Here is a 26,341-nt window from a genome sequence, read left to right as displayed (position 1 = left end):
TGGGGGCAGGGAATCGCCGCTCGGGGACTGGCTGGGTGTCGGTCGGCGGGTGGTGAGCAATTGCCCTGCACATCATTTGTACATTTCAATCCTTTTATTACTACTGTTGTCATTTTATTAGTGTTATCATTATCATTATTAGTCTCTTCTTTTCTGTTCTATTAAATCGTTCTTATCTCAACCCAGGAGTTTTACTTCTTTTCCTGATTTTCTCCCCCATCCCACTGGATGGGGGGGAGTGAGTGAGCGGCTGCGTGGTGCTTAGTTGCTGGCTGGGGTTAAACCACGACACTGTGCTAGAAAGCTGTATGAGAGATGCCATTGGGAACCACCTATGAGAAGCCTCTGAGCTTTCATGATTGAGCAAACACTTCCTGACAATTAAATCTGCGAATGGGAGCACACACAGTCATTTCTACTTATTCAGGACAGCATGATGGTTCATGTTTACCAGGCTATGAATTTTGCTCCCCATGATTTTCAAAGGTTACTGTCAATGACTACAATCATTACTTCTGTTGAGAGTATACATTGCACAGTAACTGATCTATTTTTTTCCCCAGGAGTTGCATTACGTATACATATACAAATGTAAATGGCTACTTACCATTTAGTAATAGCTACTATTAGTAATTAATAATTTAGTGAAGTTACAGACAAAATACCAAACTATTTGCGATATAAGACCACAAATAAAAACACTGTGTGTCATGCAAAGCCCCAGATTGACCACTGTGCTGCCTCCAATAGAGTCTACTAAGAGGTCCTTAGGGAAATAGTATAGAAAACGGGACGGTTATGAAGTAATTATTCCCTGGTTTCATCTCCCAGCTATATGTAACATCTTTGTTTAAATAACTGCATTAAAGAATTAAGAAACTGGCACTGTTAGCTCTGCCCTCCTCTTCTGAAACATTTTGGGTGATCCCCACACAGGTCTACTTTTTATTTCCTTTGTGTCACATGTCTGGACAGTTCATGTCCGATTATGCTATTTTTTCTGAACACGTTAGGAACGTCAGTGCCATGGGGTGCCAAAGATTGAGGTTTGCTGGGTAGTACAGAACTAACAGGAGGAATTAGACTGGCAAAAGAAAGAGGCAATAAAAGCTATGGTATTTACCACTGATGTACTTTGATGTTGAACAAGTGAGGAGTCTTGTATTTCTCAGGTTATTTTCTCTGATACTTCCCAACTTGCACTAACATCACAACTCTTCTTGTTTCTAATTCTTTGTCTGTACTGCGCACCTCTTTCTAAAACTGCACTCACATATTGCACTGCTTTGCCCTGCTCTTCTTCCCTGGCAGGATAATTGCTGATTCTTTATGTGACTATTCTGCTATTCTGCCTCCTACCAGCTTAAACAACAGTACTGTGGCTACATGGCATGATTAGGGTAGGTACTGTGGATGCTATCCTGTCCAATATGTAGAGTCAGAAACCACTGGAACTTAATATCAGGAGTTACGATGAGTTTCTCTGGAAAATTTAAGATTGAATGTGTTGGGTAAGAGGATTACAACCATGACATCTACGCACCCTCTACCCCTGCTGTCTGTCTTTTGCTTCAGTAATCTAACTCTGTGATTGATCAGTGAGGCCATAAAAAGTGATGTATTTTTTCAGGTAGTCTTTAAAAATCCTGTAAAATGTCTTTTCCCATGCTCTTCCAACTCTTTATCATTGACACAAGGCCCTCTGCCATGTAAAAATAATAACAGTCTCGTAGGCGAAATGTCCTTCTTGCTCATTATTTTGATGCCTAGACTGGTTTTATGCAGACAAGAGTATGTATAGAGTTAGGCTGTTTGATGCAATGTGACTGCATCTGACATGTTTCCTAACAGTTTTTCTTATATAATGTTTTTATATTCTTCATGGTGAACGTACAACCATAAGGTACACATTATCTTCTACTAGCAGAATTCTCTAACAGGAGCAATACATATAAAACATGGCTAAGGAGTATCCAAAAAAGTCATGTGAGATCACTGAACCCAATTGTGAAGCATGTTTTCTAAATGTATCGCAAACAGAAATATCTGGGCAGCTTGGACACAAGACTACAGCAATATGGAATATATTTTATTCTCAAAATAAGTTATGGATATACCAAATCTGATAGCAAATCAAATGTGACTCACTAGAGGAAAAGGATCTTCCATAAACAATTAGTGACACGTCTTCCAGGACACACCATTTGTTCCTTGCAGTATGCCCTAATCTGGAAGCCACACTTGACATCACTTCTCTCAGACCCTGTAATGATACTCAGCCACCACAAGATCCTAAAAAGGTAATAGTAAATTTCTGCAGTGTTTATATCCTGTTTGTAACTATTGAAGAAAGTGTTGCTTTTAAAAGGGAAAACGGCTGTGCTCTTCTCCAGTAACATTCAGGTATTGTTCACGGGAGCTAACTTTCTTGCATTGTGCGGCTTCACCACCTGAAAGCTGACTTTCTAGTGACCCCTAGCAAAAATGAGCAGGACGGGCATAAACCTTTCAGAACCAAACACACTAAATCAGGTGCAGTGTGGGCTGCTTAGCAGCCAGAGGAAAACTCTGCTTCCCTCTCCCCTCCCTACACGTCCAGCTATATATTTCTTTTGACAAGGAAACCGCATTCCACCACCTGGCACCTTCCAAGCTCTCCCTCCGCTTGAAATCCAAGGTGGGAGAGGGGAGCGACGGCAGAGGCTGAAGGAGACCTGTGCGCTCTGCTCTGCTGCGGGGGGGAGAGCAGCGGGGCCGGGGCCGGGGCCGGGGCCGGGGGGCCGGGGGGCCGGGGGGCCGGGGCAGCGGGGCGGGCCGGCGGCACGGGGCTCTCCCTTCCTTCGCTTTTTTCCCGAAAGTTTATTGTAAAGGGGTAACGTTTGCGGGTTGGTCACGTGACCCTGACAGGTCCTGCCTATTGAGAGCCAGACCACCCACATGGAGGACGATGGAGCTGCTTAATAGAAACAGGCATGTAATTGTGAGGCTTTCCAGCACTCTGCAGAATGCCTGCAACCTAGGAGGGTTATTTTTTTACACTTTCAGTTCCTTTGGGGTAAAAAAAAAAAAAAAAAGGAGGAGGAGAAGAAGAGACGGAAGAAAGGAAGGAAGGAAGGAAAGAAGGAAGGAAGGAAGGAAGGAAGGAAAAGAGGAACTAAAAGGAGAAAGACGGAAAGAGAGAGAGAAAGAAGGAGAGAGAAAGAAAGAAAGAAAGAGAAAAGGAAAAAAGAAGGGGGGGGGGAGAAATAGGACGAAAGAGAAGGACAGAGGACGAAAACACTGATGTCCCACTAAAGCCGCCAGGGCCAGCCAGTCAATGAGGGCGCACCCAGCCCTCCAGCACGGCTCCCCACGAGCGGCTCCGGCAAGGGCAGCGATGGTAGGTGCAGCCCCGGGGGGCCGCGGCGGGGCGGCAGCGGGGCCGGGGGCCGCGGGACCCGGCGGGCAGGGCCCGGGCGCGGGGCGGAGGCCGGGGGCCGGGGGCCGGGGCGGTGCCGGGGGGGGGGGGTGTCTGCGCGGGCCCTCGCCGAGGCCGCCCGCGGCTGGGGCCCGGGGCTGGCGGAGGGGGGCGGGGGGAGACTCCCTCCAGCCTCCGGGGGCCGGGGCGACGCCGGGGGCCCGGGGCCTCCGCCGTGCCGGGGGACCGGGGACCGGGGCTGCGGCTGCCGCCCGCCGGGTCCGGCCCGAGCGGGGACGGCAGCGCGGGGCACGGGCGGGCGGCGGGGGGCAGGGGGCTCCCCCGGGTCCGGGCGCTGCTCTGCCCCTCGCCCGGGCGACTGCCCGCGCCTCGGCGGTGCTGCGGCCCGGAGCTCCCGGTGGGGAGGCGCGGGGGGGACTGGCCGCTGATGGGAAGCGGCTCTTGCGGTGTCCCGGTGCGGTCCGGCGGAGGACTGCAGACGGGTCCCCGGTCGCAGCCCCTCGGCACCTGTGTGAGCGGTGGTCCAAACAACCTGCCGTGCGGGGAGGGGGGGCGGAAAGCCCTCTCGGGCGGGGCTCCGCGGGACAGGGGCTGCGGGGAAGATGCAGTTTGCATCTCCTTTCTCCTCGGGAAAGCTGAACAGGGCTTCTTAGAGGAGGTGCACCGAGGAGCCCTTTCCCTCTCTTTGCAACGCAGGCTGCATGCCCGCAGTCAGTGGAAGCTGCTGAAAACATACAGCTGCACGGAAAAGGAGGGACAGTCACTCCCTAACTGCAGCAGTGAAATACATGTAGTGCCTTAGATTAAGTTTAGTAGTGGCTTCAGCCTCTGGCTCCAGTATCGGACTCTGCGTGCGGTTGGTACCTGGCACCACCGGCACCGGTACAGCACTGCTGTCACCGGTCATGTGCGTGTTGTCCCACTGCTCCCAGGGCTTGGAGGCCAGAGGACGTTCAGTGACACATCTCCCCCTGGGCCGCTGCCTTAGCCCCAGTATGGGAGGTAGACCCTGGGGGGGGGGAGGGGGCGGCAAAAGAGGGGAGGGGAATGGGGGAGACTTCTGGTGTCATCAGGTGGTTCTAAAAGAAACGTTGGAGCCAGGGTGGCTACCTGCCAGCTACCAACCAGATAGCATTTACCAGTTCTGGCTGGAGGGTCCCACATCATTTCGGCATCAGGCTGATAGGTGTATCTAATTTCTGGTTAGGGCTATTAGGGTCATTGTGCATCTGGATTATAATCCAACACTGTATCTGGACAGGAGGTAGTATTGTTGAGAAATGTTAGGGCTGAGGAGGGAGGGGGAGGCGGAGGAATCTTTTAAAACCTATTTGCTTTCAAGAGCCGGTAGATACAAAACTGGCAGCCCACTCTGAATTAAAATGTCTTGGGCTTCTCTGTTTTTATCCTTACTTCACACACACATGCACACACACGCACGCACTCACACACACACACCTTTTATTTTGTTCTGCCTTTGCCACAGTGTATAAAGCCCTATTGAGACATGTAGGCGTGATGTGTAAACCGGATTAGCAGTATGAAAGAAAGACATACAATGAGCCTGAATTGTTTTACTTCCTTTTCATTTCTCACGCCTATATCTCTAATAAATTTGTTGCTCCAGCAGTGGGTCAAAGAGATCGTGTCGCTCAGCTTTTTTTCCACAAGACCCGATGGCAGAGATCATGAAAATGAATGCCCTGCCTTCTGCCAAATGCAGGACTTGAGCTATATCTTTACACAGACCCGGTGTTGTCCGGCCTGGCTAAAAACTGTTCAGTGTAACTCTCCCCTCTCTGTGCACGTTAAAGTCCTGCAAGTGGCAGGGCATTTTGCCAGGAAAAGAATCTGTTTTGAAGACGACTTGGGTTTATAGAGCTAAAGCCCCCCCCGCGGAATATGACAAGGTCTGCTAGGGCTGGGATGTCCTCCAGCTTTTTGGAGGGAGAGGGCTGCTGCTCCCGCCGCTGTCCTCCGCAGCTCCGCGGGCGCTCTGGTTCTCCCCTGGGAGTCCGCTGCTGCGCGGGAGGAGCGCGGAAACCTGGGAGGCTCCTCCGGAGCCACATATCCCCGCGGCCCTCCGCGGAAGAAAATGCCAGCGCTCCCGGGCTGGTGCTGCAGATCCCTCATTTGCTCCTTTGTGGCGTGCAGAGCAGCTTTCCATTAAAGGAGATCAGGGGTAATTAGCCGCATTATTTTGACAAGTTGGCTCGAGCAGTTCCCTTTCTTCCAGGGCTGAGGAGGGGGAAGAGGGCTAGCTTCGTGCCGCCGCCGCCGCCGCCGCCGCCGCCTCGCCCGGGCGCGGGGGTTGCGCGGCGGCGCTGCCCGGCGGAGCGGCTCGGCTCCCCCGCCGCGCGCCGCCCTCCCCCGGCGGCAGCCCCCGCCTGCCCGGGGGCAAGCGGGCCGCGGCCAGCGGAGGCGGAGAGGCTCGGGCTGCTCTGCAAAGCCCAGCGGAGGTGCTGCCCTGTGGGCCTCACCTGGCGCCAAAGCCGGCGGCAGGCGTGCGTGTGGGGCAAGGGGCCGAGGCGGACCCTCGGCCTTGCGCCACGAGAGACAAGAATTGGAGAGAATAGACAAAACCGGGCTCTTTTCCCGCAAGTCCTTCTTCCGCCGCGGTCAGCTCTCATAGCCCCTACAGAAGGAAGTGTCCTTTCTTTATTAAGGTAATCAGATGCTCCAGCAGTGCAATGCTTTTTGGTGGGGTGTCCACGGGCGATGAGCAACCTGGAAAAACGTGTTAAAGTAAAATCGGCGTAAATACCTGTTACCCATTGTCAACCTCTGTTGGATTTGATCCCTCATCTGGCTGGAGGAAGCGTGGAGCTCTGCAGTATTGGGGGTTACGGGCACAAAGGTGACCTAAGTAAGAGGCAGAGCTTTACAAAATGAAGCTCCTATGACCGAAGCCCCGAGATTCTTGTATGCCGGCCCTGGCTGTCCAGGAATCGGGAGGACCAGGTATAAAGGGTTGCAGACTGCAGCCACCCTGCGCGAGGAGGCACCTTCCCAGGCCTTCACCACAGAGCAAGCCCGAGATAAGAAATCTATGGGATCCCTGCGAGTTGCTGAAGATGGGAAAAAGCCCTTGGTGTGGACAAGCAGTTGCATACACAGGGCATGCATATCACAGCCAGCAGTGCTTACAAATGTAAATAAGGGCAGATTGATTGGGAACAACATTATCACCAGGAATGTAGCACTCAAGCATCAGCTAGGAAGCAAACTGGGGGCAGCCACTGCTCTGACCACCCAAGTGGAGACTTTTACACTGACACTTCTTCCTTAAGGAAAAAAAAAAACAACCAACAGAAACAAGGCCAATTAGATCCCTGCAGTAATTCATCTCTTGTGTATGCTTAAAAAAAAAATAAGAAAAAAAAAGAAAAATCCCTCCAGACCACAGGGAGAGAGGGGAGATTAAGATAGCGCTTGTTAAATTTGAGTCTTCAGACTGCGTTTTGGAACCAGGAGCGAGGACTGACAGGCGCTGGGCTATTGTGTGAAGCTGAGCAGGCAGGAGGCAGGCAGGAGACAGGCAGGGCAGCTCTGGGGGCTCGAGGTGCTTGAAGGGACGCTCTTCCCCGTTTTCGGAGCCTGCTGGGAGGCTGAACCAAAACCCCTCTCCACCCATCCCTTCTTTCTCCATCCCCCAGCCCTGCCACTCCATCAGACCCCGTGAGGTTGAGCGGGGGCAGGAGCAATGGCAGATCTGTTCCTAGGGAGATGGACGGTCGCTTTCCCAAGCGGAAACTCGAACTGGAGGTGGCCGACCGCACCCCAGCTGCGGGTTTCAGCCCCCAACAGAAAGCAGCCTCCAGCTCCAAGCCCTTCAGGTTTCCTTCTCCCGAGGGGACGCACCTACGCGTGCGTGCGCGACCGCCTGCTGCTCCCAGCAGCTTTCCCGGAGCCAGTCCCGTGCGGAGCACAGGGCCGGGCCTTCACGGAGGCAGGTCTCCCCGTGTGGGAAAAACAGCGGTGGGAGGGAAAGGAAGGGAAAACGGACCCCCCTCACCGCCGGCGGCCATCCCGGCAAGCCGCCGTCCGCCGGTGCCTCTAGGTGGTTTCACCCCGAGAGCCTCCGCACGGGGGGCGCGGTGCGGTGCGCTGCCCTGCGCCGCGCCGCTCTGCGCCGCGCAGCGCGCTCCCGCCGACGGCCCCGGCCCCCGGGGCGCTGCCCGCCCCCGCTGCCGGCGCCGGGGCGGTGTGTCTGGCAGCCCGGCCGGGGCGGCCCCGCCGCCGGCGCACGCCGGCCCCGCCGAGGAGCGGGGGGGGGAGCGGGGGGGGGGGGCGGGGGGGGGGCTGGCGGTGCCCCGGGGCGCGGGGGTTTTGCCCACGACCGCCGCCCCGGGCACACGCCTGGCGGGGCCGAAGGGCGAGCTGCGCCGTGCCCGCGGGCTCGGCGGGCGGGCACCGCACCGGGCAGGGGGCTGCCCCCGCCCCGGGCAGGGGGCTGCCCGGGCTGCCCCCCGTCCCCCCCTTTTTCTCTATATTGCTTCCCCCGGAGTGAACGCACAGCGGGCGCGCCTCACAGCCGCGCTCCTCCGCGGGCGCGCAGCAGCCGCCCTGCTGGGGGGCAGCGCCCCCCGCCCCCCCCTCCAAGCGCCTTCCCGGGCCGGGCCGGGCCGGGCGCGGCGCGGCGGTGCGCACGGAGGTCCGCCGGGGAGCGGAGCCTCCGCGGGGAGCCGCGCTGGGGGCCGGGGCGCGCAGCCCCGGGGCTGGGGGGAATGCGCGCAGCTGTAACGGCAGCAATTAATGGCTGATTCTCAATGAACAGAGACGGGGAGAAGCGGTGCCAAAAAAGTAAACAATCGCGTATAGTTCAAGAAGTGTTTAGCGCGGCCAGGCAGGCTGCGTTTCATGGACTTTTACACTAAAAACATTAAAATTGGCTTTCCTCGGGTTTCAGTTAAAGAATGAGCCCTAAGTTGAAACAGGCTAGCTACCGCGCGGCTTTAAATCCCTCAAGTGTTAAGTTTTCATTGTGTTTTTCTAACTGGACGGAGTGGTTTTCTTGCAGGGAACGAAGTCTCCTCTTTAGTTAAAAAAGAAAGAGAGAGGGAGAAAAATCTGGCACTTTCTACCGCAGTATCCACCACCCTGTCATTATTTCTGCAAGCCTGGGAATTCAGCTCGGACCTCCCAGTATTTGTTGCAGCTTGAGGCCAAGGTGCCTCTAAAAGGATTTTCTTTTAAGGGCTTTAGAAATCGTTTAATGCTGCTTTCCCCCCGTTTCCCTGTCCTTTTTAAAAGGGAAAAATATATTTCTGTACGTCGATCGCGAGAAAGTTCCGCGCGTGTATTTGCCTGCAAGCATCCCGGACGGAAAAAAAAGGGGGGGGGGAGGGGGGAAGAAAACTTTCTTGAAAAGAAAACGAAGAAGAAAGGGGGGGAAGGCATTCCTTAATGGAAGTATTGCATGCAAAGAAGGCTGGATCTCTTTAAGGCTCCCCCTGAAGCTGGAGATGCACACACAAGGGTTGCCGGCCTGGGTGGTCTCTCTACTTTGGTGAGCTGTTGCTAAGCAGCTAATAATAGTCATGTTTGCTGAGTAATTTCTGCCCTCCCCGAGCCAATCGCCTCGCAGAAACGCAAGCCATCTGACAGCCCCGGGGGCGGGCTTTCAGCTTTTTTTTTTTTTTTTTTTCCCTCCCTCTCCATAGCTCGCTCTCTCTCTCCTCTCATACTCCCCCCCCCCTCCACCCCTCCTCCTCTTTATCCAAATGGAGAGAGTCCTTTTTTTCTTCTTCATCTCATCTCTTGAGCCGAGGGGCTGCAGCTCGGTGCTGCCGCGCACACGCCGGGGGAGAGCGCCAGGCAGCCGGCCGCCCGCCGCCGCGGCGGGGCCGACCTCGGAGCCCCGCCGGCCCCGCGGCCCGCGGGAAGCACCCCGGCGCTGAGGCAGGATGGTGCAGCGCGGCGAGGCAGCGCAGCTACAGCAGCAGCAGCAGCAGCAGCCGCCGCGGCCCGCCGCGCCGCCGCCGCCGCGCCGCCGTCGCTGAGCGCCGCCGCGGACAGCGGCTTCCCGGAGGCAGCGGCGGCCGGAGGAGGCGATTTCCACGGGAGCGGAGGAAAGCGCGGCGGCGGCGGCGGCAGCCGGGGGGGCCCGGGGGTCGCGCCCGCCCGGCCGCCCGCCCTCGCCGGGCGCGGGGAGCGGCCGCCTGCAGCTCGGGGTCCGCGCGCGATGTGGCAATGGGAGGCGCGGGGAGCGACTCGGCCGGAGCGGCCGCGGCGGCAGCCGCCGCCCCGCGCCCCGCGTGAGGCGGCCGCGCCGCAGCAGCCCCAGCAGCAGCAGCAGCAGCGGCGGCGGCAGCCCCGGCGGCAGCCCCCGCAGCAGCAGCAGCCCGCGGCCCGCAGCGCCGCCAGCCCCCCGCGGCCCCGCCGCGCCCCCGGGCCCCCGGGCCCCGCCGCGGCGGCGGCAGCGCCAGCGGCAGCTTCCCCGTCCCGCCGGCGGCGGCAACATGGCCTCGGCCGGTAACGCGTCGGAGCCGGAGACCAGCAGCAGTGCGGGCGGCGGCGGCGGCCACCCCGGCCGGGCGGCGAGGAGCGGCGGCGGCAGGCGGCGAAGGACCGGAGGGAACCGGCGCGCCGAGGCGCCCGACCGGGAGTATCTGCAGCGGCCAAGCTACTGCGATGCGGCTTTCGCCTTGGAGCAGATCTCAAAGGTGCATTCAATCTCTCACTCTTTTTTGCAGAGATACACGCTAGTGCTAGTGCTGGTTTTCGGCGGGGGCGGAGGGGGGTGGTGTGTTTTCTCGCGGGGGTGGAAGGAGGAGATGGAAATGAAACAGCCACCAATAAAATGCTGGGAAAAAGAGAGGGACGTCTGTGACTCTTCAGTGCGGGAGAGAGTGCCGTCCTTCCCTCCTTTCTCGCCTCTGCCTGCCCCGGTGCCTGCTTGCGCTGCGGAGCACTCCTCCGCTTGAATTTCCCCAGACAGCCTCCGGTCGCTCCCGGCCTCCCCCCCGCCGCGGCTAGCCCCCCCCCCCCCCTCCGGCCCGCTCCCCGGCTCCCCCTCCGCTTCCTTTCCGCCTCCCCATCCCCTCCGTAGCGACCTCGGCAACACCCGCTCCCGGCCGGGACGGGGGGGAGAGAGAGCGGGGCGGCCGCTTTCTTGGCAGAAGTTGTGCTTTTGTGAAGTTCTCCGCCGAGCGCCGACAGGGCCACTGCCCTGGGAGAGCAGGTCCCCCGGCAGAGAAAGCTTGCAGCCGTTTTCTTTCCCCGGCGGTCGGAGGGGAAGCGAGGGCCGTAAACAAATTGCCACCTTAACCCTGTCGCGCAGGTCGCGCCGCTGCCCGCGGAGCGGCGGCGGCGGTAATTGTTGGCGGGGAAGGGCTGGAGGTACCGGAGCGCCCCGCACGCCCGGCCCGGGCGGGGCGGAGGGACGGCCCCGGCCGCCAATCTCCGCCGGCCAAAAAATGTTTAAAGTAAACAGCCTGGGAAAGCTGCCTTGCTGCAGGGATGGTTTCACTTCAAGGGAGCGGATTTCTAGGCTTTGTAAGAAGGGGGAAAGGAGGAGGAGGGAAAAAAAAAAAATCCATGTGGCTGCCCTCTTCCGTTCACAAATATTGTCGTAACTTACAGATGGCTGCTCTACTTCCTAATTCAGATCACACAGCGTCTCCAAACTCTATGGAAATGAATTACTTCTGATCTTACAGCGCTGCTCACCACGTGGGTCCTGCCTCAGCACCAAACCCCTGCTAGGAGCTGGGAATGGGGGAAACGGCAGCAAACTGCTAGCGGCGAGCTTTTCCGTCACCACCACTCCCCCCCCCCCCAAGCCCCTCAGAGGTCTCAGGAGAACAGGAAAAGGGACTTTTTTTCTGTTCTCGTGGCTGTTGAGGTTCATCGGGAGCGGTCACTCGCGCCCTGGAGCCGCGGGTCTTGCCAGCGCGAACGCTTTGCAGCCTGAGCTGCCGGCGTGGTGGGCAGCGTAGGCGAGGGCGCAGGGGTCTGATGCGGTGGCGTCACCCCCGGCCTGCGCGTTGGTCCGGGGCGAGGATGGCTACCAGCAGGTACGCCGTGGCCTGTGCGAGCGCCCGAGGGTGGCTGCTGGGCGAGGGCCCTGCTGCGAGGGCGCCCGCCTGAGCTGCGCTCTCCCGGGGACGCCGCGTGGGAATGCGCCCCCAGGAGCTCGAGCTGTCGTGCTCCTGGGGGGCCGGGGGGGGGGCTCTGGCCGGCGGCCCCGGGGTGCGGAGGCGCGGGTCTGGCGGCCTGCCGCAGCCCCTCAACTGCTGACCTCTTCTTGCCTTGCAGGGGAAGGCGACGGGACGGAAAGCGCCGCTGTGGCTGCGAGCAAAGTTTCAGAGACTGTTGTTTAAACTGGGCTGTTACATTCAGAAAAACTGCGGGAAGTTTTTGGTTGTCGGCCTCCTCATATTCGGGGCTTTCGCTGTAGGATTAAGGGCAGCTAATCTCGAAACCAACGTGGAGGAGCTGTGGGTGGAAGGTAAGTCCGGCGTCCCCCCTCCTGCTGCTGCCGCCCCCGCCGCCTGACCGGCCGGGTGAAAGCGGCGGCTGGAGTGCGTGCGTGCGTCTGTACGGCCGTGCGGCGGGCCGCTCCGCATGCCGGGGAGGGAGCGGGAGAGGGAGGGCCTGCCGCCGCCGGCGGGGGACGGGCTGCCGGCGGGGCGGCTGGTTGCCGAGGCGGGCGCTGGGCCGGGGCGCGCGGCCCCGGGCGGCGCGTACCACTTCTCCGCCCGCGGGGGGCCGCGGCGGGGAGGCCGGGGCGCACCGCGGCGGGGAGGCCGGGCCGGGCCACCCTCGGCCTCGCCGCGCCCCCGCCTGCGGCCCGTCTCTCCGTGCGGGAGGGCTGCGGGCGACGGGTCTCTGCGTCCCCGGCGGCGGGAGGCGGCCGCGCTGCCGGGAGGCGCCCCTCCGCCATTTTGGGAGTGCGTGCGCCCGCGGCGGGGGGAGGGGGGCGGGCGGCGAGGAGCGCGGCGGGGCGGGTGCCTGTGTGTGGTCCTGTTTTTTGGACAGCTTTCAACTGTGGGGGGGAGCGTTTGTCTCGAGGTAAAAAAAAAAACAAACGGAAAAAACCACCAAAAAAAAAAAAAGCCAAAACGAGAAAAGAGGAGGGAGAGGACCAAAAAAACCCAAAAAACAAAAGAGCTGCCGAGGCGAAGAAGCGGGGCCTGGCCGGCAGCGGGGTGGCCGCCGGCAGTGCCCGGGGCGGGGGGCGCCTCCGCCGGGCCCAGCCCGAAGGCGCCGGCGTAGGAGGGCGGGCCTGGTAAAGGAGAGGAGCGGTACCGAGGGGCCGGGGCTTCGCGGGCTAGCCTTTCGAAACAGACACCCCCCACCCCGGGCTGAAACGGGGGGGGGGGGGGGCGGCGGAGCGGCGTCGCCAGCGCCCCCGTCGCAGGCCCCCTGTGCCCCTCGGGGGAGCGGGGCTGCCAGCCCGGGCGGGTTACCCGCTCTGAGAGGCACGGCTCCAGGCTGCCGGGGTTTTTGGGTTTGCCTTTTTGGTGGGTTGTGGGTTTGGTTTTTTTTTTTTTTGGTGGTGGTTTTTTTGTTTTGTTTTTGTTTTTTTTTTTTTCGGGGGGAAAATATTATTTACTTAGCATCACATTCCCCTGTTAGCTGGGTTGACGTGAAAACAGAGTTCCTTGACTGCAGTAGTTACTCTGGGTTTATGTCAAAGTCGCTTGCAGCAGAATTTGGCTTATAAAAGTTAATATGGAAGGCTGCATAAATAATCATTACTAAATAGCTCTCTGTATGTGCGTGTGTGGAAAAGCTAGTGCTGAGTGCAAACAACGTTAGCCGCTGTTGTGAAGGTGGTCTGTCCCGCCCGATGGATGGATTAGAGCATATACGACCAGATTCCACCCTTGCAGGTGACAGCCATGTTGGGGTCAGGATGAGGGTCACGGGTCATTTAGTGAGTATTGTTTTTTCTATTTTGGAAAGTAATGTGTTACCGACTGAACTTTTTTTGGGCCGTGTAGTCTAGCAGCCCCAAAATATGATGACATCTGCTGCCAGCAGCCCTGAGAAACAGAGCAGGCACTGCAGGATCCCATCCATAGGCAGAGATGTGCGTTCAGAGTCTGTACTGGTCACTAGGTTCTGTGTACTTTTAATACTAAGGCAGATGATTGCGAACATCACTCTTCTTCTCCACTCTTTTTTTTTTTTTTTAAGTCCTTGTGAGGTGGTTGTGGAAGTTTGTTAATTTTTGCTCGTATGTGTTTTGTCTCTGGTTTTCTGTAAGTGTTCGGTAGATAATACGTGATTGCAGTTCCATCCAGCATGCTTCTTCCAGTTCCATCCAGCACGCTTCCCTGAGGTTTATTCTGCTGTCACTGGGGTTCGCTTACTTGGAAGGGTGATCCCATCCCATTAATGCCACCTACTTTTTGTAACCATGTAATACCAAAAAACTACTTGCTGACGATGCCTGTATGACTGGCCCAGCATTAAAATTAAATTCTCAAGGAAAAAACATGGTATGTAAAATAGCCACTTAGTAGAGTTGCTGCACTGACCTCTTCACATGTCATTATTGCTTCATGGAGGGGGGAGGGGGGAAAGTCTCTGGTATAAAATCTAGTTGAAATTGATCTCTGAGGTTTTTATGGCCAAGATGAACTCATAATGCAGCTGGTTGTACAGAGTTGACCTGTGTAATTTCACATCTATTGAGTTTGGTTTTCGTGTCAGAATTAAGTAATGTAAAAAGAAGTATTAAAACTTTTCATTTAGAAACCCTTGCATTTCTAGATTGCAAGAAGCAGCTAACTGATTAAGATGAAATTAAATAGTCTGGATTTAATTTAACTTCTAGTCTTCCTGTTCTAGCACTACATGATCATCTACATAGAAGAGCTGGCTAAAATGTGCTTTCTTGGTAGAGACTCTGTAAATGTTCTGCTCATGAACCAGGGTGTTACACAAATAAACCTAACAAATAGCAGTCACGTATTTCTGTTGCTAAACTACAGGCCGAAGTACAGAGCGAGAATTTGAGATGGAACAGGTATAGAAAGAGATAGTATGGAAAATGTTGTTCGTCCCATGCAGAAGTAGAAAGCAGTGACCAAACTCGTTTTTCTGCACCTGTACACACCTGGTCCTAACAGCTTTAAAGTATACTCCATGAAGTTACTATACTAACTTTTAGTAGTAACTGACCCTTTAGATCAAGGTCTCTCTTAGTAGAAGCAGTGGCTGAATTGCCCTGTTTATTAAAATAGCTGTCTTACTTTTTTCTTTACCTTTTGTTTACTGAGAGTTCGAATGAACTGGGTAATGTTGGCCGAATATGGTAGATTACTTGAAATACGTTTCAGTAACAGTTTCGATTTGCTACTGAAGCTTTTTACAGTTATTACTGCTGGATAAATTGGCAGTATTTACATAAAGAGACTGATTTTGTATGGTGTATTTCTGAATACCCTGAAACATAATACAGCACTGAAGCTTGCTGGAAGTAAACGGTTGCTTTAAAACCATAACACAATTAAAAATAGTGAAGTTTGAATGAGTTTTAAGACCATGCACATTCCAAGATAAATGATTAGTAGTCTGGGCCTGAAGCTATTACGGCTGAAATATTTACATAAGAAGTTTAGAAACCCACCTGGTAGGCAAACTTTCAAAGAGAGAAAAAGAAAAACAGATCTCCATCAGTCTTCTAGTTTTCCTGTAGTAGTCGTCTTCCTTCAGAATTTGTGCCAGCACTCTTGGCCTTCTCTGAGCCTCCTGATACCAAAGTGGCTTTCCTCTCAGCTTGTTTCTTGGCACTAAGTGTTGTAGAGTAGCTTTTTTAAATTTTTTATTTTTTATTTTTTTAAACACAATCCTCCTCTGGCTGCTGTTCAGAGCACTTCGGTTATTACTGTGTGTCCCCCAGTATGCTCTCAGTCCATGCTTCTGTCTTGTAGTCTGGCTCTCTGGTGTCTGACTGGGACACATACCTGTTTCCCCTCAGCCCTTCAGCAGGTCTGTCATCCCTGTGTGCGTACCTTGCTACTGGAGGATGCTTGTTATAGTTTCTTGGGCAAACAAATTCTGGACTGGCATTTCAATGGTGGTTCTGTTATCCACAGCCATTCAGCTTTAGTTGAACTGCTGTATGTGGGTGTCCATGCATACTGGAGTTGTGGAGACTGTTTAGCATCTTTGTACATCGAACGCCCTTGAGAGAACAAAAAGGGCTTTGCGTTGTTTTCCTCTGTGACTGAATTTTGTAGGACACAGATGTGCTTTTAGAAACATCCATTCATAACTAGAAGGTACTCTGGATGGAAAAGAAATAATGCCCATAACTGGTTATGATTTTTGCTAGCACTCTTAATAGGCACTGTAAGACCCTGCGTGTGAACAGCAGTCACACATGTAAATTCACAGCCTCTGCTTCTGAAGAAAGGTAGTTTTGTGGCTCCAGAGAAGGTTCTGTTAAGTGGAGCTTGAAATTTGAGTACCGCAGTGCCTTGAATGACGTTAAATGCAGGAGCTCATAAGGGGAGAGATGGTCTCGTCTTGTTCCTTGATAATTCATTTAATGTCACCATTGTCTTGGGATTTTTTTTCCCCTCACTTTCTTCATTACTTTTTTAAGAGGTTGAAGGTCATGGTGTTCTTTCCTTCCTTTCTTGCTTTCTGCACTTTTTGCACTAGCTGTAGCTCAGTCAAACCTTTCCCTCTTTAAGTAGACCTCTCCACAAAGCTACTTCGAACCAACCTCTAACATGCAGAGCCTCTTCTTTAAGCCAGTTTGAAGGAAGAGGGTGGGTGATGCAGGTAGGAGTAGGACATGCTGCAGAGGAGACAAAATGCCTTCACTAGCCACATAGTTCAGCTTTGGTACTTGGAACAAAGTGAGCGTGTTCTAATTGTTAAGTGAATTAGGACTGAGGGTGTACGGCAGAAACAGTTTTTAAGTGAAGATTTGAGCTGTTTGTAGCATTGTTTCACTCTGAAGGGGCAAAAATCAAGTTACTCTACTGTACTGTTTATGGCTGACCTATCTTAAAATACGTTAATCTACCCGTGCAGGATAAGAATGAGGTGAAAATGAGGAAAGTGTGTGAGTGATGCAGGAACCATTATTATTTCCATAGATTCTCAGTTTGCTTAACCCAGCAAGATCAAGTGCAGGTGGAGAGGAAAGTTATTCTTAAGTTCTGCCTAAGGCATCACTTAACTTTACACTAGTATTCTTTGGAGAAACAAAAAAGAATAGTAAAGGAACAGATCTTTGTGCATTTGTTGTTTTAAGGAGACAAACTCATGTGAGTGGGCTGGAGTAACGTGTGTTTTGAGTACAGTTAGCAGGAATTGACCCAGTTGGGTATAATTCTGTTCTCCCGGACGTTTGTGAACAGCAAGCACGGACATTTGTGAACAGCAGTATAGTAGTCATTTTAGATGTGCTTGTACCTGCATGACCACATCAACTTAGTGTAGAAGGCAGGAGAGCGGAAGTTACTCTGCTGGTGAATCTGAGGTGGGGTGTTCATAAGCAGCGTCACAGTCTGGGGCATTGTCTCTGATCACATCACCAAATCCATTAGTTTCATATGGATCAGGTGAGTTGAGGGCTTACTTATCTCTGAATGCTGTCTTGCACCGTGTTGCATATTGAAAGTTCATTGAAAGGTGTTTATCTGGAGAATTTCCAAGACCACTGTTTTGTTTGAATTAAGTATAATTATTTATCATGTGGTTTCTCAAATGGGAAGGTAGCAGTGGTGTTTCCACTTGATGACTGAAGGATAGTCACCTGGGCAATATGCTTTTTTTAACATTTACTGGTCAAAATGGAAGAGTATTTCAGTCTGTGCTTCTGTTTCAAAAATAACATCACATTCTAATACTCAAGCTTTACATGATGTTTGTGGATAAAAACATCAGGACAGTGGGTGTTACATTCCTGTGAATTTGAACTCCCTCTGTTTCCATATGTTGAAAGTTGTTAAGAAAAGATGTTTAAAGGTTTTAGTTATATGGATGTTTGATTATCATCTTTCAAAGGCCTGCTATTAAATTCAAAATCACTGAGGGTCTCTGTTAAGTTCCATCTTGACAGGTGTCCACATCACTGCTCAGAGTTGGTGCTCCTTGCTGAAAAGCTTGTACATCAAAAAAAACCCCAGCTTCAGTGTTTATAATTCCTCTTTGATCTGTAAGAGTTTTAACGAAGGTATTACACGTGACCATTCTTTGGTCATTGAGAAGGTAAAGGGTGAAGTCCCAAACTCAATGAATGTAGTGGCAGAACTCTGAATGCCTTTAGTGTAGCCAGACCTTTACCCATGTGCAAAGCTGCAACAGATGTTAACAGCCTGCCCCTGCGCTACCTCTTCTGGGAAGGGCAAGAGGAGGATCCCCTCCTGTAGGATTGGGACCCCTCTAAGCTCTAAGTGCATGGTTGCACGGTTCCTTCTGCCTTTCAGACTTCAGAGGCATTTAATTTACTTAATGCTGCAGAAAATTAATCTTCATTATTTCCAAACTTAACACACTGTCGCCAATGTCCATGCCAAAATGTGCCCTACCGCTGCTTGTTTGGAAGGGTCTGTTTCCTTCGCTGTTGAAACCTGTAGTTAAACAGGGCGGTCCCTTGGCTGCACCATTGCCCTCTTCTGAGCTGAGTGTCATCTTGCACTCTGGGGATTCTGCTGCTTATGAACAGGGTGTGAAGGCATTTCTGTAGTTCTGGAGAGCTTGGAGATTTTGGTACAGAAATTCTGGAGTGAAATAGAACAGCTGAAAGCAACTTTGCTTTATTGTTGGTCCCCATGCCACTGCTGCTGAGCAGGAACAGGGGGAATGTAGGTAAGGAGAAGAGCTAGCTCAGCTGTAGGGTAGGCTGCTGTTGGAGTTGTGGTGCTATGTGGAGGTAGTGGTGAGTGGTTTGAGGTCTACTACCAGCTCCTGTTACCTACTAAGTGGACTGTCATCTTTCTGGACAGAACGGGCCTTTCTTTCTCATAATTCATCAGACACCGAGTTCAGATGAGAAGGAACTCTAAAAGCCATGGGTACTGAAACTTGCTTTCAGAAGAGAATGCATTAAGGAAAACTCTAGCTCCTCACCCTGACTCCATACATTCTCATGATTTATTTTTGCTGTGGGAAGAGATGGTCCAAGCCCTGTTATTAAATAGTATTTGTGGTGGTTCCCCAGAAAGTAGTAGTACTGCATAGCGTATGCATGTAACAGTTCTTGACTGCTCAACAAATTTAAAGGCTGTTGCATGCAAGTGGATGTTTCGGTTACACATAACTGTCAGGAGGCTCCAAAATATGACAACTTCCAGATGTATGAACCGACTGATCCCTTTTGTTTAGATTATGCACCACAGCTGATGCCTAGATTAGTGCTGGCTGGACAAAGCTATGGGAGATTTGTCTGGTTTCCACAATGCCATGTTTATATTTCATTTGGATTTCTCCTTCAAAGCTGACCTCCCTATGACCTGTTGGAGCTGTGTCCACTAGGATGCTAGTTTTAATGTGTCTGCAACTGCCTTCCTTTTGGTGTCTAATGGAACATGTTCTCATTTTGACACTCATGGACTTTTACTTTTATGCACAATCCTTTTAACAGTGAATTACACACTTCAACCTATGAGCACTCAGGTAAAACCATGCTTGTAAAGTTTTCTGCCCCACAGCTAGCTTTTTAAGAATATTCTGACTGGTTAAAACAGTGTTCCGCTTATAGACCTTGTGGGGCTGTTCCTTGTCTGGCATTTTCTCCTGTATATAGAATAAAGTTCAGTCTTCCATCCTTTGCACAGTGCTTTTTCTCTCTACAGATGATGGCATGGATATATATCGTTCTAGCTGCTCTTTTTTTGAGTTCAGCAGGAGCTGGAGCGCAGAATTTTACCAAGAAGTTAATTCTCTTTTGTGTCTACTGTACAGTTATATATATATTTTCTCAATCATCCTTATGTATCTTCAGTACGTCTTTGGTTTTAGTTTCTCTAATCTCTCCAGCCTTGTATTATGTAGGAGGTCTTTCCCCATTTGTGTTTGTGAGTTACTCTACCTGGGAGGACCTGAAGAAATCGGTAAAACTGCTTAAGGGCCAAGTGACAGTTCTACAGTAAGAAGTGTAGTCCCCTGTCAGAGTTCAGAAAGATAAAGATACACAACTTTCATTATTCCTCACGGAAACTCTATGGTTTTCTACTGTTGATGCTTTACTGGGGCAAGAGATTCCTGAGACAGAAGACTCAGCATTTTGAAGTATGATTTCTGCACTGAAAATGCATGCTGTCTTATAGTGGCCACTTTATTTCTGTGCCTGTGAAACAAAGAGAACAGGAAAATGTTTTGCTCCTGTTTTGCATGATCTGTGCTATTTTATTATGCACTTCTAGTGTGCTAAATATGACCGATGACCGATGAATACCAGATACAATAAGCTACATTCGTCCTTGCTGTTAATTGAGTGACTTTGACTTGGAGTAGTTTTTCATTGTATACTGCACTAGAAATAGATGGAGTTGAGTTGCAGGGAGTAACTTTGAATTCAGGATTTAAAAATAAAATTATTTTTCTTAATTCCTTTTTTGCTGTGTAAACTTAGTTTAATATCTGTAAATAGAGTTTACATGTTACTGTTTTTTCTCTTATTTCATTCAGTATCACCTCGGTTCCTATAAACATCCTGAATTTGGCAGAAGTAGTAGTTTCATGAGGTAAAAAGCCCTTTATGGAAACTGCTGACCATATAGATGTTTTGATGTAAGGAGAATTTTAATTTTGGTTTTTAGAATGAATGTCTTGGCTTTAACTTCTGCTTGGTTTTGGAAAACTTAGTTATTTCAGTGCTTGAGCAAAATATATAAGAGGTAAGGGAATGAGCAGAACCATAACGTGACTCTTTCTGCAAAGGTGCTGCTCCTTTAGAGAATTGTACTGAACTTAATTCCAGCTTCAAATATACAAGTAATCATTGTATATTTGAAACATCTGTATTTTCCTCACGTGCAAGAAAAAGCTGATATTTTTAAGGCACATGTGCAGTGTTATACACCCATATACCTGAAGCTGGACCTGAGCCCTTAAACTGTAATACAGTCTTCATTTACTAACAGTGAGATAAATTAAAAGAAACAGCCTTCTCTTGTTTACCAGCCTGATGCATTTCTGCTTTTCAGTCAGTAACCAAAAGCTAAGTGCAGCAAACTAGAAATGAGCACTGTTAAGTCAAGTTGTATGATTTTTTCCCCCCTTAAATCATTGCTTAAGGGCTTCTGGCCCCTAGCTCAGGAATCCTGCCCAAAAATGCCAGATGTATTACACAGTCAAGTATTGCAATGTAAATAGTGTTCTGTGCCATGAGAGCAGGGTGGTCCATCTCCTAGTTAAAAAAAAAAAGAAGAAGAAAAGGGAAAAATCCACATGCTCTGAAATAAGCACAGTAGTTGTAGTGTTATTTGTGTTTTTGGCTGCACAACCAGTATTTTGGAGCTGAAAGAACACAGATAAATGAGTGCTTTGGGCTGGCAGATAATAGTAGCTGAAACTGAGATGCTAGAAAGCAAGATGTGTCTTGGCTGAGGCTGCTTAATTTAGTCAAACAGGCACATAAAAAGTAAAATAGTAAAGTAAAAGCCATTGCTGACAGGCAGAACCTGTTACTTTACCTTGTTGTGAACAGCAGTCTCGTGCACATGGAAGCAGAGTGGACAAAGGATGGGAAGTAGGGAAGGCAGAGGCATAGGGTTCTTCTCGACCTCATGCTGTGTAATGGAAAGACTGAGTATGTTACTGCACCTTCTGAGTATAAACATTGCTGAGCTGTCCTTGTTTTTAATTAAATACCCTTTGCTGTATATTAACAATGACTTACCTTCCAGTGTGCTTATCTTCTTCAGATGTGGTAGTGCATATAGGAGGTTTATTTGCACATTTTTCCATTTTGTGTACGAACATGTCATTTCATAACATCTAAAACTAGTTGAAAGGAGATTTCACAAATGTGACCTGAAAGGAAATTGCCAAGGGTGATGCTGTAATCAGATTTACGTTTGGGTTATCTGACAAATCTGTGAATTGCCATAGCTTCCTTGGGTGTGTGCAGAGGGGAAAGGGGTTATAGGAACTTATTTGTATGTGATAAACTGTATTTAAATAGCTACAGGAATGTAATCCCAATGCAGATCTTGGTGTAATCTCCTCAGTGAGATACCCAGAAGAAAAAAAAGCTTTATGAACTCATTTAAACCTTTCCCTTCCTGCTGACACTATGATAACATTAAAAAAATCCCTATCCATTACAACTTCAAATTTGTCTTCCTAAGCTACCTTTTCTGTAACTGTAAGAAAAAGTATGGAGGTAGTTAAAGAAGATACTTTCTTGTACCAGTTTTCCTGGTGAGTATTTCCTGTGCATTTCTCTTTATGTGCCTCTCGACGTGGGCCTGATTCTGATTTAATTTACACCAGTCTTACTCTACTGGTTTCTTGAGGGGCTCCCCATACTCAAAAAAGAAGCCATTGCTGTTTAGAAGCTGATGCTGTTTAAGTGGTAGCTAACAGAAAATATGATATTCTAGCGCAAATTATGAAGATCAAGAAACAAAACTAAAACATGCTTGGTATGACTTCCAACTGTAGATAAAAGCTAGCAACTTGAGAGAATTGTGATCAGGTGTAAACATCTATTAACTGCTCTTTCTGGAGATTTGGGGAAATAGGATGACCTTTTTTATTCTTTTTTTTTTCCCTCCCCCCCCCCCTTTTTTTTAAATAGGCTACAGTTTCACATGGCTTGCAAAAGAAATCTTTCTCCCTTTTTGTTTCCCACACCAATTGATTTATCATTTTGCTTGCAAGCAGACTTAGAATGTTAGGGCAGGAACACACTCACTTTTTTCTCGTAACTTTTTTGTTGCGGACCGAAACCAGTTGACTTGAATAAATTTTTCTGTGGCCTGAATGAAGCCAGCAACGTGGAAAAATCTTGCCATTCAGAGCCGTCTGAATGTACATTTCAGCCACACAGTAAGCTGTATTGGTAGGCAGTGGACTGCTAAATACAACCATTTTTCGCAGCAGAGAGTTAGACAGGTGATTAGCATAATTAGCACAGAGTAGGCTATACATATGGTAATGTTAAGTGTGTAAATGCCAGCTGCGGTGTAAAATTTATGTCAGGGGTCGACAGGGCTGTGCGAAAGTATTGTGTTACAGCTGCAGGTCAAAGCCTCCATTGCTTTACCCCCTTTTCTCTTGTTGGTGAATGCGCTAAACAGAAGAGAAAGACAGACAGAAATATAACAGATAAGGCTTTGATTGAACAGCCTGGTTCTGTGCAAGAGGGACTGCTCTTAAAAAAAAAAAAAAAAAAACAAAACAAAAAACCAACCCCCCTCCCCAAACTACACACACACATGCAAAACAAAAGTCCCCCTCTTTCACTATAGATTTAATTTTGCATCATACCAGCTACAAAAGTGTTGCTGTCTTTGAGCCATGTCATTACGATGGGGTGAGGGGAATCTTTGGGGGGGAAGTACTAGGTTGGTAATTATGCTTTAAAGACCAAAAACAAACAAAAAACTTTAATTCACGTTCTTTCTGCATTCCAACCCACTTTTTTTTTTTTAATGTCTCTGTTACTTACTGCACTTAGGGGGCTAGGAATTAAATAGTCTTGAAGGTGACAGCATTATATGTAATAAAATCTGAACAGTGCAACAATCTTTGAGCTGCATGACTGGTTTTAGACTAAGTGCCAAAAGTTCCTCTGTGGTTTTGTGTGTGGGTTGCTACACTTATTCCCCAGGTTCCTCCCACCTCCTAAACCACTAAATTCTTTATAAATTAAAAATGACTAATACAGGTTTCTTGTTTTAAAGGAGCACAGCGTTGAAGGGTACACATCTTTTTAAGCAGCTGATGGGGAAATCTGTAAATCTCTTTGTTGCCGTAAACCGTTCATTCATATATTTCACTTGCAATTCCCCCCCCCCTTTTGTATTTTTTGTAGTCGGCTATAAGGAGTGGTGGTGTTGACAGAATATAGTTCACACCACACTGACCTTGTGATGAAACTTCCTCACAGCCGCAGGGGGTCCTTATGAATCGGCCCCTAATCCAGCTAATCCCGCTCGCAACAAAATCATGAAAGTGGCTCCCAGCGAAGTGTGTTTCCCTGCACAGATGCAGCGGGAAGGAGCGGCCTTGGAAGTGCCTCAGCGCGGCGGCCTGCCGTGCCGCGGGGCCGGGGCCGCCATTGTGCGCGGCCCCCCGCGGCCCTGCCGAGGGGCCGGGGCGGGGAGGGACCGGCCCGCGGCCCTGCGCCGGGGGGGGGGGGGGGGGCGAGGCCGGCTCCGCCGAAGCCGAGCCGAGGGCGGGCGGGCGGGAGAGGCGGGGTTCCCGCCGCGCCTGGGGCCGAAGGCGCCGGCGGACAGCGCCGCGGGCACCGGCGGCGGCTCCGGGCGGGCGGGCGGGAGGGAGGAGGCAGGTGCCGGCTCACGGCACCGCTCTGGGGAAACCTCCCGTCTGGCGGTGCACCCCCGGCGGCTGGGGCTGGGGCTGGGGCTGGGGCTGAGGCTGCGGCTGGGGCTGGGGCTGAGGCTGCGGCTGGGGCTGGGGCTGGGGCTGAGGCTGAGGCTGGGCCTGAGGCTGGGGCTGAGGCTGGGGCGTGTGGCCTCCGGCGCTCCTGGTAACCGCTCGCTCAAAGGGAGAATGGGCCGTTGCTGCGGTCCGGTGGGCTGGCTAGCCGGGTGAGATTACCTGCGTGATCGGAGTGACCAGAAGTGGAAAATAAAGGTGGCGGTGCGGGGCGTGTTTGCTCACTTGTTCAGCTTCCTTTCCCAGCCCTTTCTGCTTCAGGGTCGGCTTGGCCATATGGTCAGGCTCTCGGAGTATCGGACGGGAATCTCTGATTGCATCCTGCACAAAATAAAATGCCCTCTTTACCGCTCAGTGTGAATAGCAAGCAAACTATGAAAAATGGGCCTCCTGACAGATGCAGCACTGCCTTGGGAGCTGGTGGCCAGTAAGAAATACCGAGGTGGGGGGAGCCCTGACAGGCAGCAGGTTCGGTGCTGGGGGGAGTGCTGACCTGACCTGATTGTGTCCAACAGTGAGAGCAGTTCTGCTTCAGTGCAAAGCCATTCAGAAGGAAGCTGCTTAGGCAACAACAGATGGTACAGCAAGCAGCTGGTAGAGAATACTTGAAATAAACTGTACCCTGTTTCATAACATGTTCATTCCTTTCATTTTTCTATACGCTAGTTTTGCCATCTCCTAAAAGCACTGTTTAGGAAACGGTATCCCCTAAAAGGTTCTGGATGAAGAGTTTTTCCGTTGCTGTTTGCTGGTCCTTTAAAAAAATTGCATTCAATTTTTGTGCTACTCCATGTACAGATGAATTTGTGCTATCCCAGGAGTACAGATGAAAAGACTTAAAAATGGTGCTTTTAACCACACAGGAAAACAATTACATATTTGAGGAAAGGGCACTGAGAGGTTAAATGAAAAGTTGGGCCTAGAGGAAAGCTGACTGCTGTGGAACAACACAGCAAATTGTTTTTAACATATTACCCAGCAGAAGCTCTTATTCAAGTTAAAGTAACTTAAAACAATTATATTCAGCTGTTTTGAAATCCTTAGGTTTAGACCTTGAAGCCCCTTACATACCGTTCTCAGCAGAACTCATGGAAACTTAGTCACTTTCAGGTACAATTGAGGACTTTGGCCTGTTAGGAAGTGTGCTCCCATGTTTTCTTAAATTACCAAAAATTAAAAATTCAGCTTTGCTCCTCAGCGGGTGTAAACTGTTACATGACCATAAACTGTTGGAGAGTTGCAGTAGTCTATATTAGCTGCCTATCATCACTGTAGGCCGTCTCCTTGATTTCTAGAAAAAGCAAGAGTCTAGCGTCCTTTATTCCTTTGCTGCTTCAGCCAGAAATTCAATAGTTGGGGCTTCACCAAAAGCTGTGGCTTAGCTCTGACCTGAAGGGACCATGTCTTTGCAAGAAAGGATAGTTCGCTGTCCATGCCCATTCATTCCTCAGTCTCTTTGTTGGGATGGTCAGCAAGGATGCCAATTCTGACGGTGGTTTTCTATAATATGGACACCTGCCCACTAGGAAATGGACTGAGACCACCAAGTCATTTCACATAAGCTAGCAAACAGCTGTCAGATGGTAAACAACTTGTGGTCACTATTGTTCCTGGCTGGATTAGAACCAGTGACCCAGAGGTGAACAGCTCATATCCTGTTACCAAGGACATGTGTCGCAGCTCAGTAAGCAAGCAGCTACTGTGTTTTATGTTTAATTGGAAAGTTTGAATTGCATGTACCAGTTTTGTATATTACAGTACATTTTGAAGCTGCTTGCGTGGGGCGGGAGTGTCAGTTTATACTGTTCAATTTGTTCATTTTGCTTCGTTTTTTTTTTTACTGCACTTTTCCAGTGTCTCAGTCCAGAGGGGCACCAAGCAAGAATTCCATCAAAAAATGTCTGATTTTTTTTTTAGCAGTCTGTCTGTTTTACCCAATCAGTAATAACATTCTTCTGCCTGTGGGCAATACAGATGCATACATGTAAAATCAGTTTTTATTTGATTTTTAGAAAGCAAAGGTTTTAAGTCCTAAAATTGCAGGGAAGGTTTCCCACTACAAGCAGAAGCAGCTGTTGTTGGGCTGTCTTCCTGAGTATGCAGGCAGCTTTGTGTCCTTGTCACAGCTCTAAAGTTTGTCAAACTGTGACAGAATAAAAAGCCATCTTTGATGTGTGTTCTTATTTTTGCTATTCGTAATCGTGTCAGCATTAATGAAATTTGTAACAGCAGCACTGGAGTCATCCCCAGCATGTGTGAGGAGTAACTTAACTCATATCATATGATGGCTTGGGAGATAAAAAGCAGCCTTTTGAAGTGCTTTGTTGGTTGGGGGTTTTTGTAACTTTTTTTGCATTTGTAGGCCACAGTCTTTTA

The 26,341-nt window shown here is 50.6% G+C and overlaps 1 protein-coding gene and 1 long non-coding RNA gene across 7 annotated transcripts in view; one reads left to right on the top strand and one right to left on the bottom strand.

Annotated features, from left to right (window-relative positions):
* Nucleotides 1-2,847: 2,847 nt before the first annotated feature.
* Nucleotides 2,848-26,341, top strand: part of PTCH1 (patched 1) — a 75,788-nt gene continuing 52,294 nt past the window's right edge. The window contains exons 1-2 of one of the 4 annotated variants that reach the window (XM_069776883.1): nt 2,848-3,379; nt 11,678-11,870. In XM_069776883.1, coding sequence (XP_069632984.1) covers nt 3,317-3,379; nt 11,678-11,870 — 256 coding nt within the window. In that variant the 5' untranslated portion in view covers nt 2,848-3,316. Of the gene's footprint in view, nt 3,380-8,777; nt 10,084-11,677; nt 11,871-12,108; nt 12,434-26,341 lie in introns of those variants that run through there. The other 3 variants (XM_069776882.1, XR_011323322.1, XM_069776884.1) reach the window with 3 other exon arrangements.
* On the bottom strand, nt 19,555-23,649 carry LOC138683856 (uncharacterized). 3 transcript variants are annotated; one of them, XR_011323325.1, is made up of 5 exons: nt 23,431-23,649; nt 22,257-22,633; nt 21,237-21,370; nt 21,031-21,126; nt 19,555-19,682 (listed from the first exon to the last, which is right to left on the bottom strand). It is a non-coding gene; the product is annotated as an uncharacterized lncRNA (long non-coding RNA). The 3 variants fall into 3 exon arrangements; XR_011323323.1 differs by lacking the exon at nt 22,257-22,633; XR_011323324.1 differs by lacking the exon at nt 23,431-23,649 and having other exon boundaries at nt 22,257-23,033.

Source organism: Haliaeetus albicilla, chromosome Z, assembly GCF_947461875.1.
Source record: "Haliaeetus albicilla chromosome Z, bHalAlb1.1, whole genome shotgun sequence".
Lineage (NCBI taxonomy): Eukaryota > Metazoa > Chordata > Aves > Accipitriformes > Accipitridae > Haliaeetus > Haliaeetus albicilla.
The sequence above is the reverse complement of the archived record's forward strand: the minus strand, read 5'-3'. Positions and strand labels throughout refer to the sequence as shown.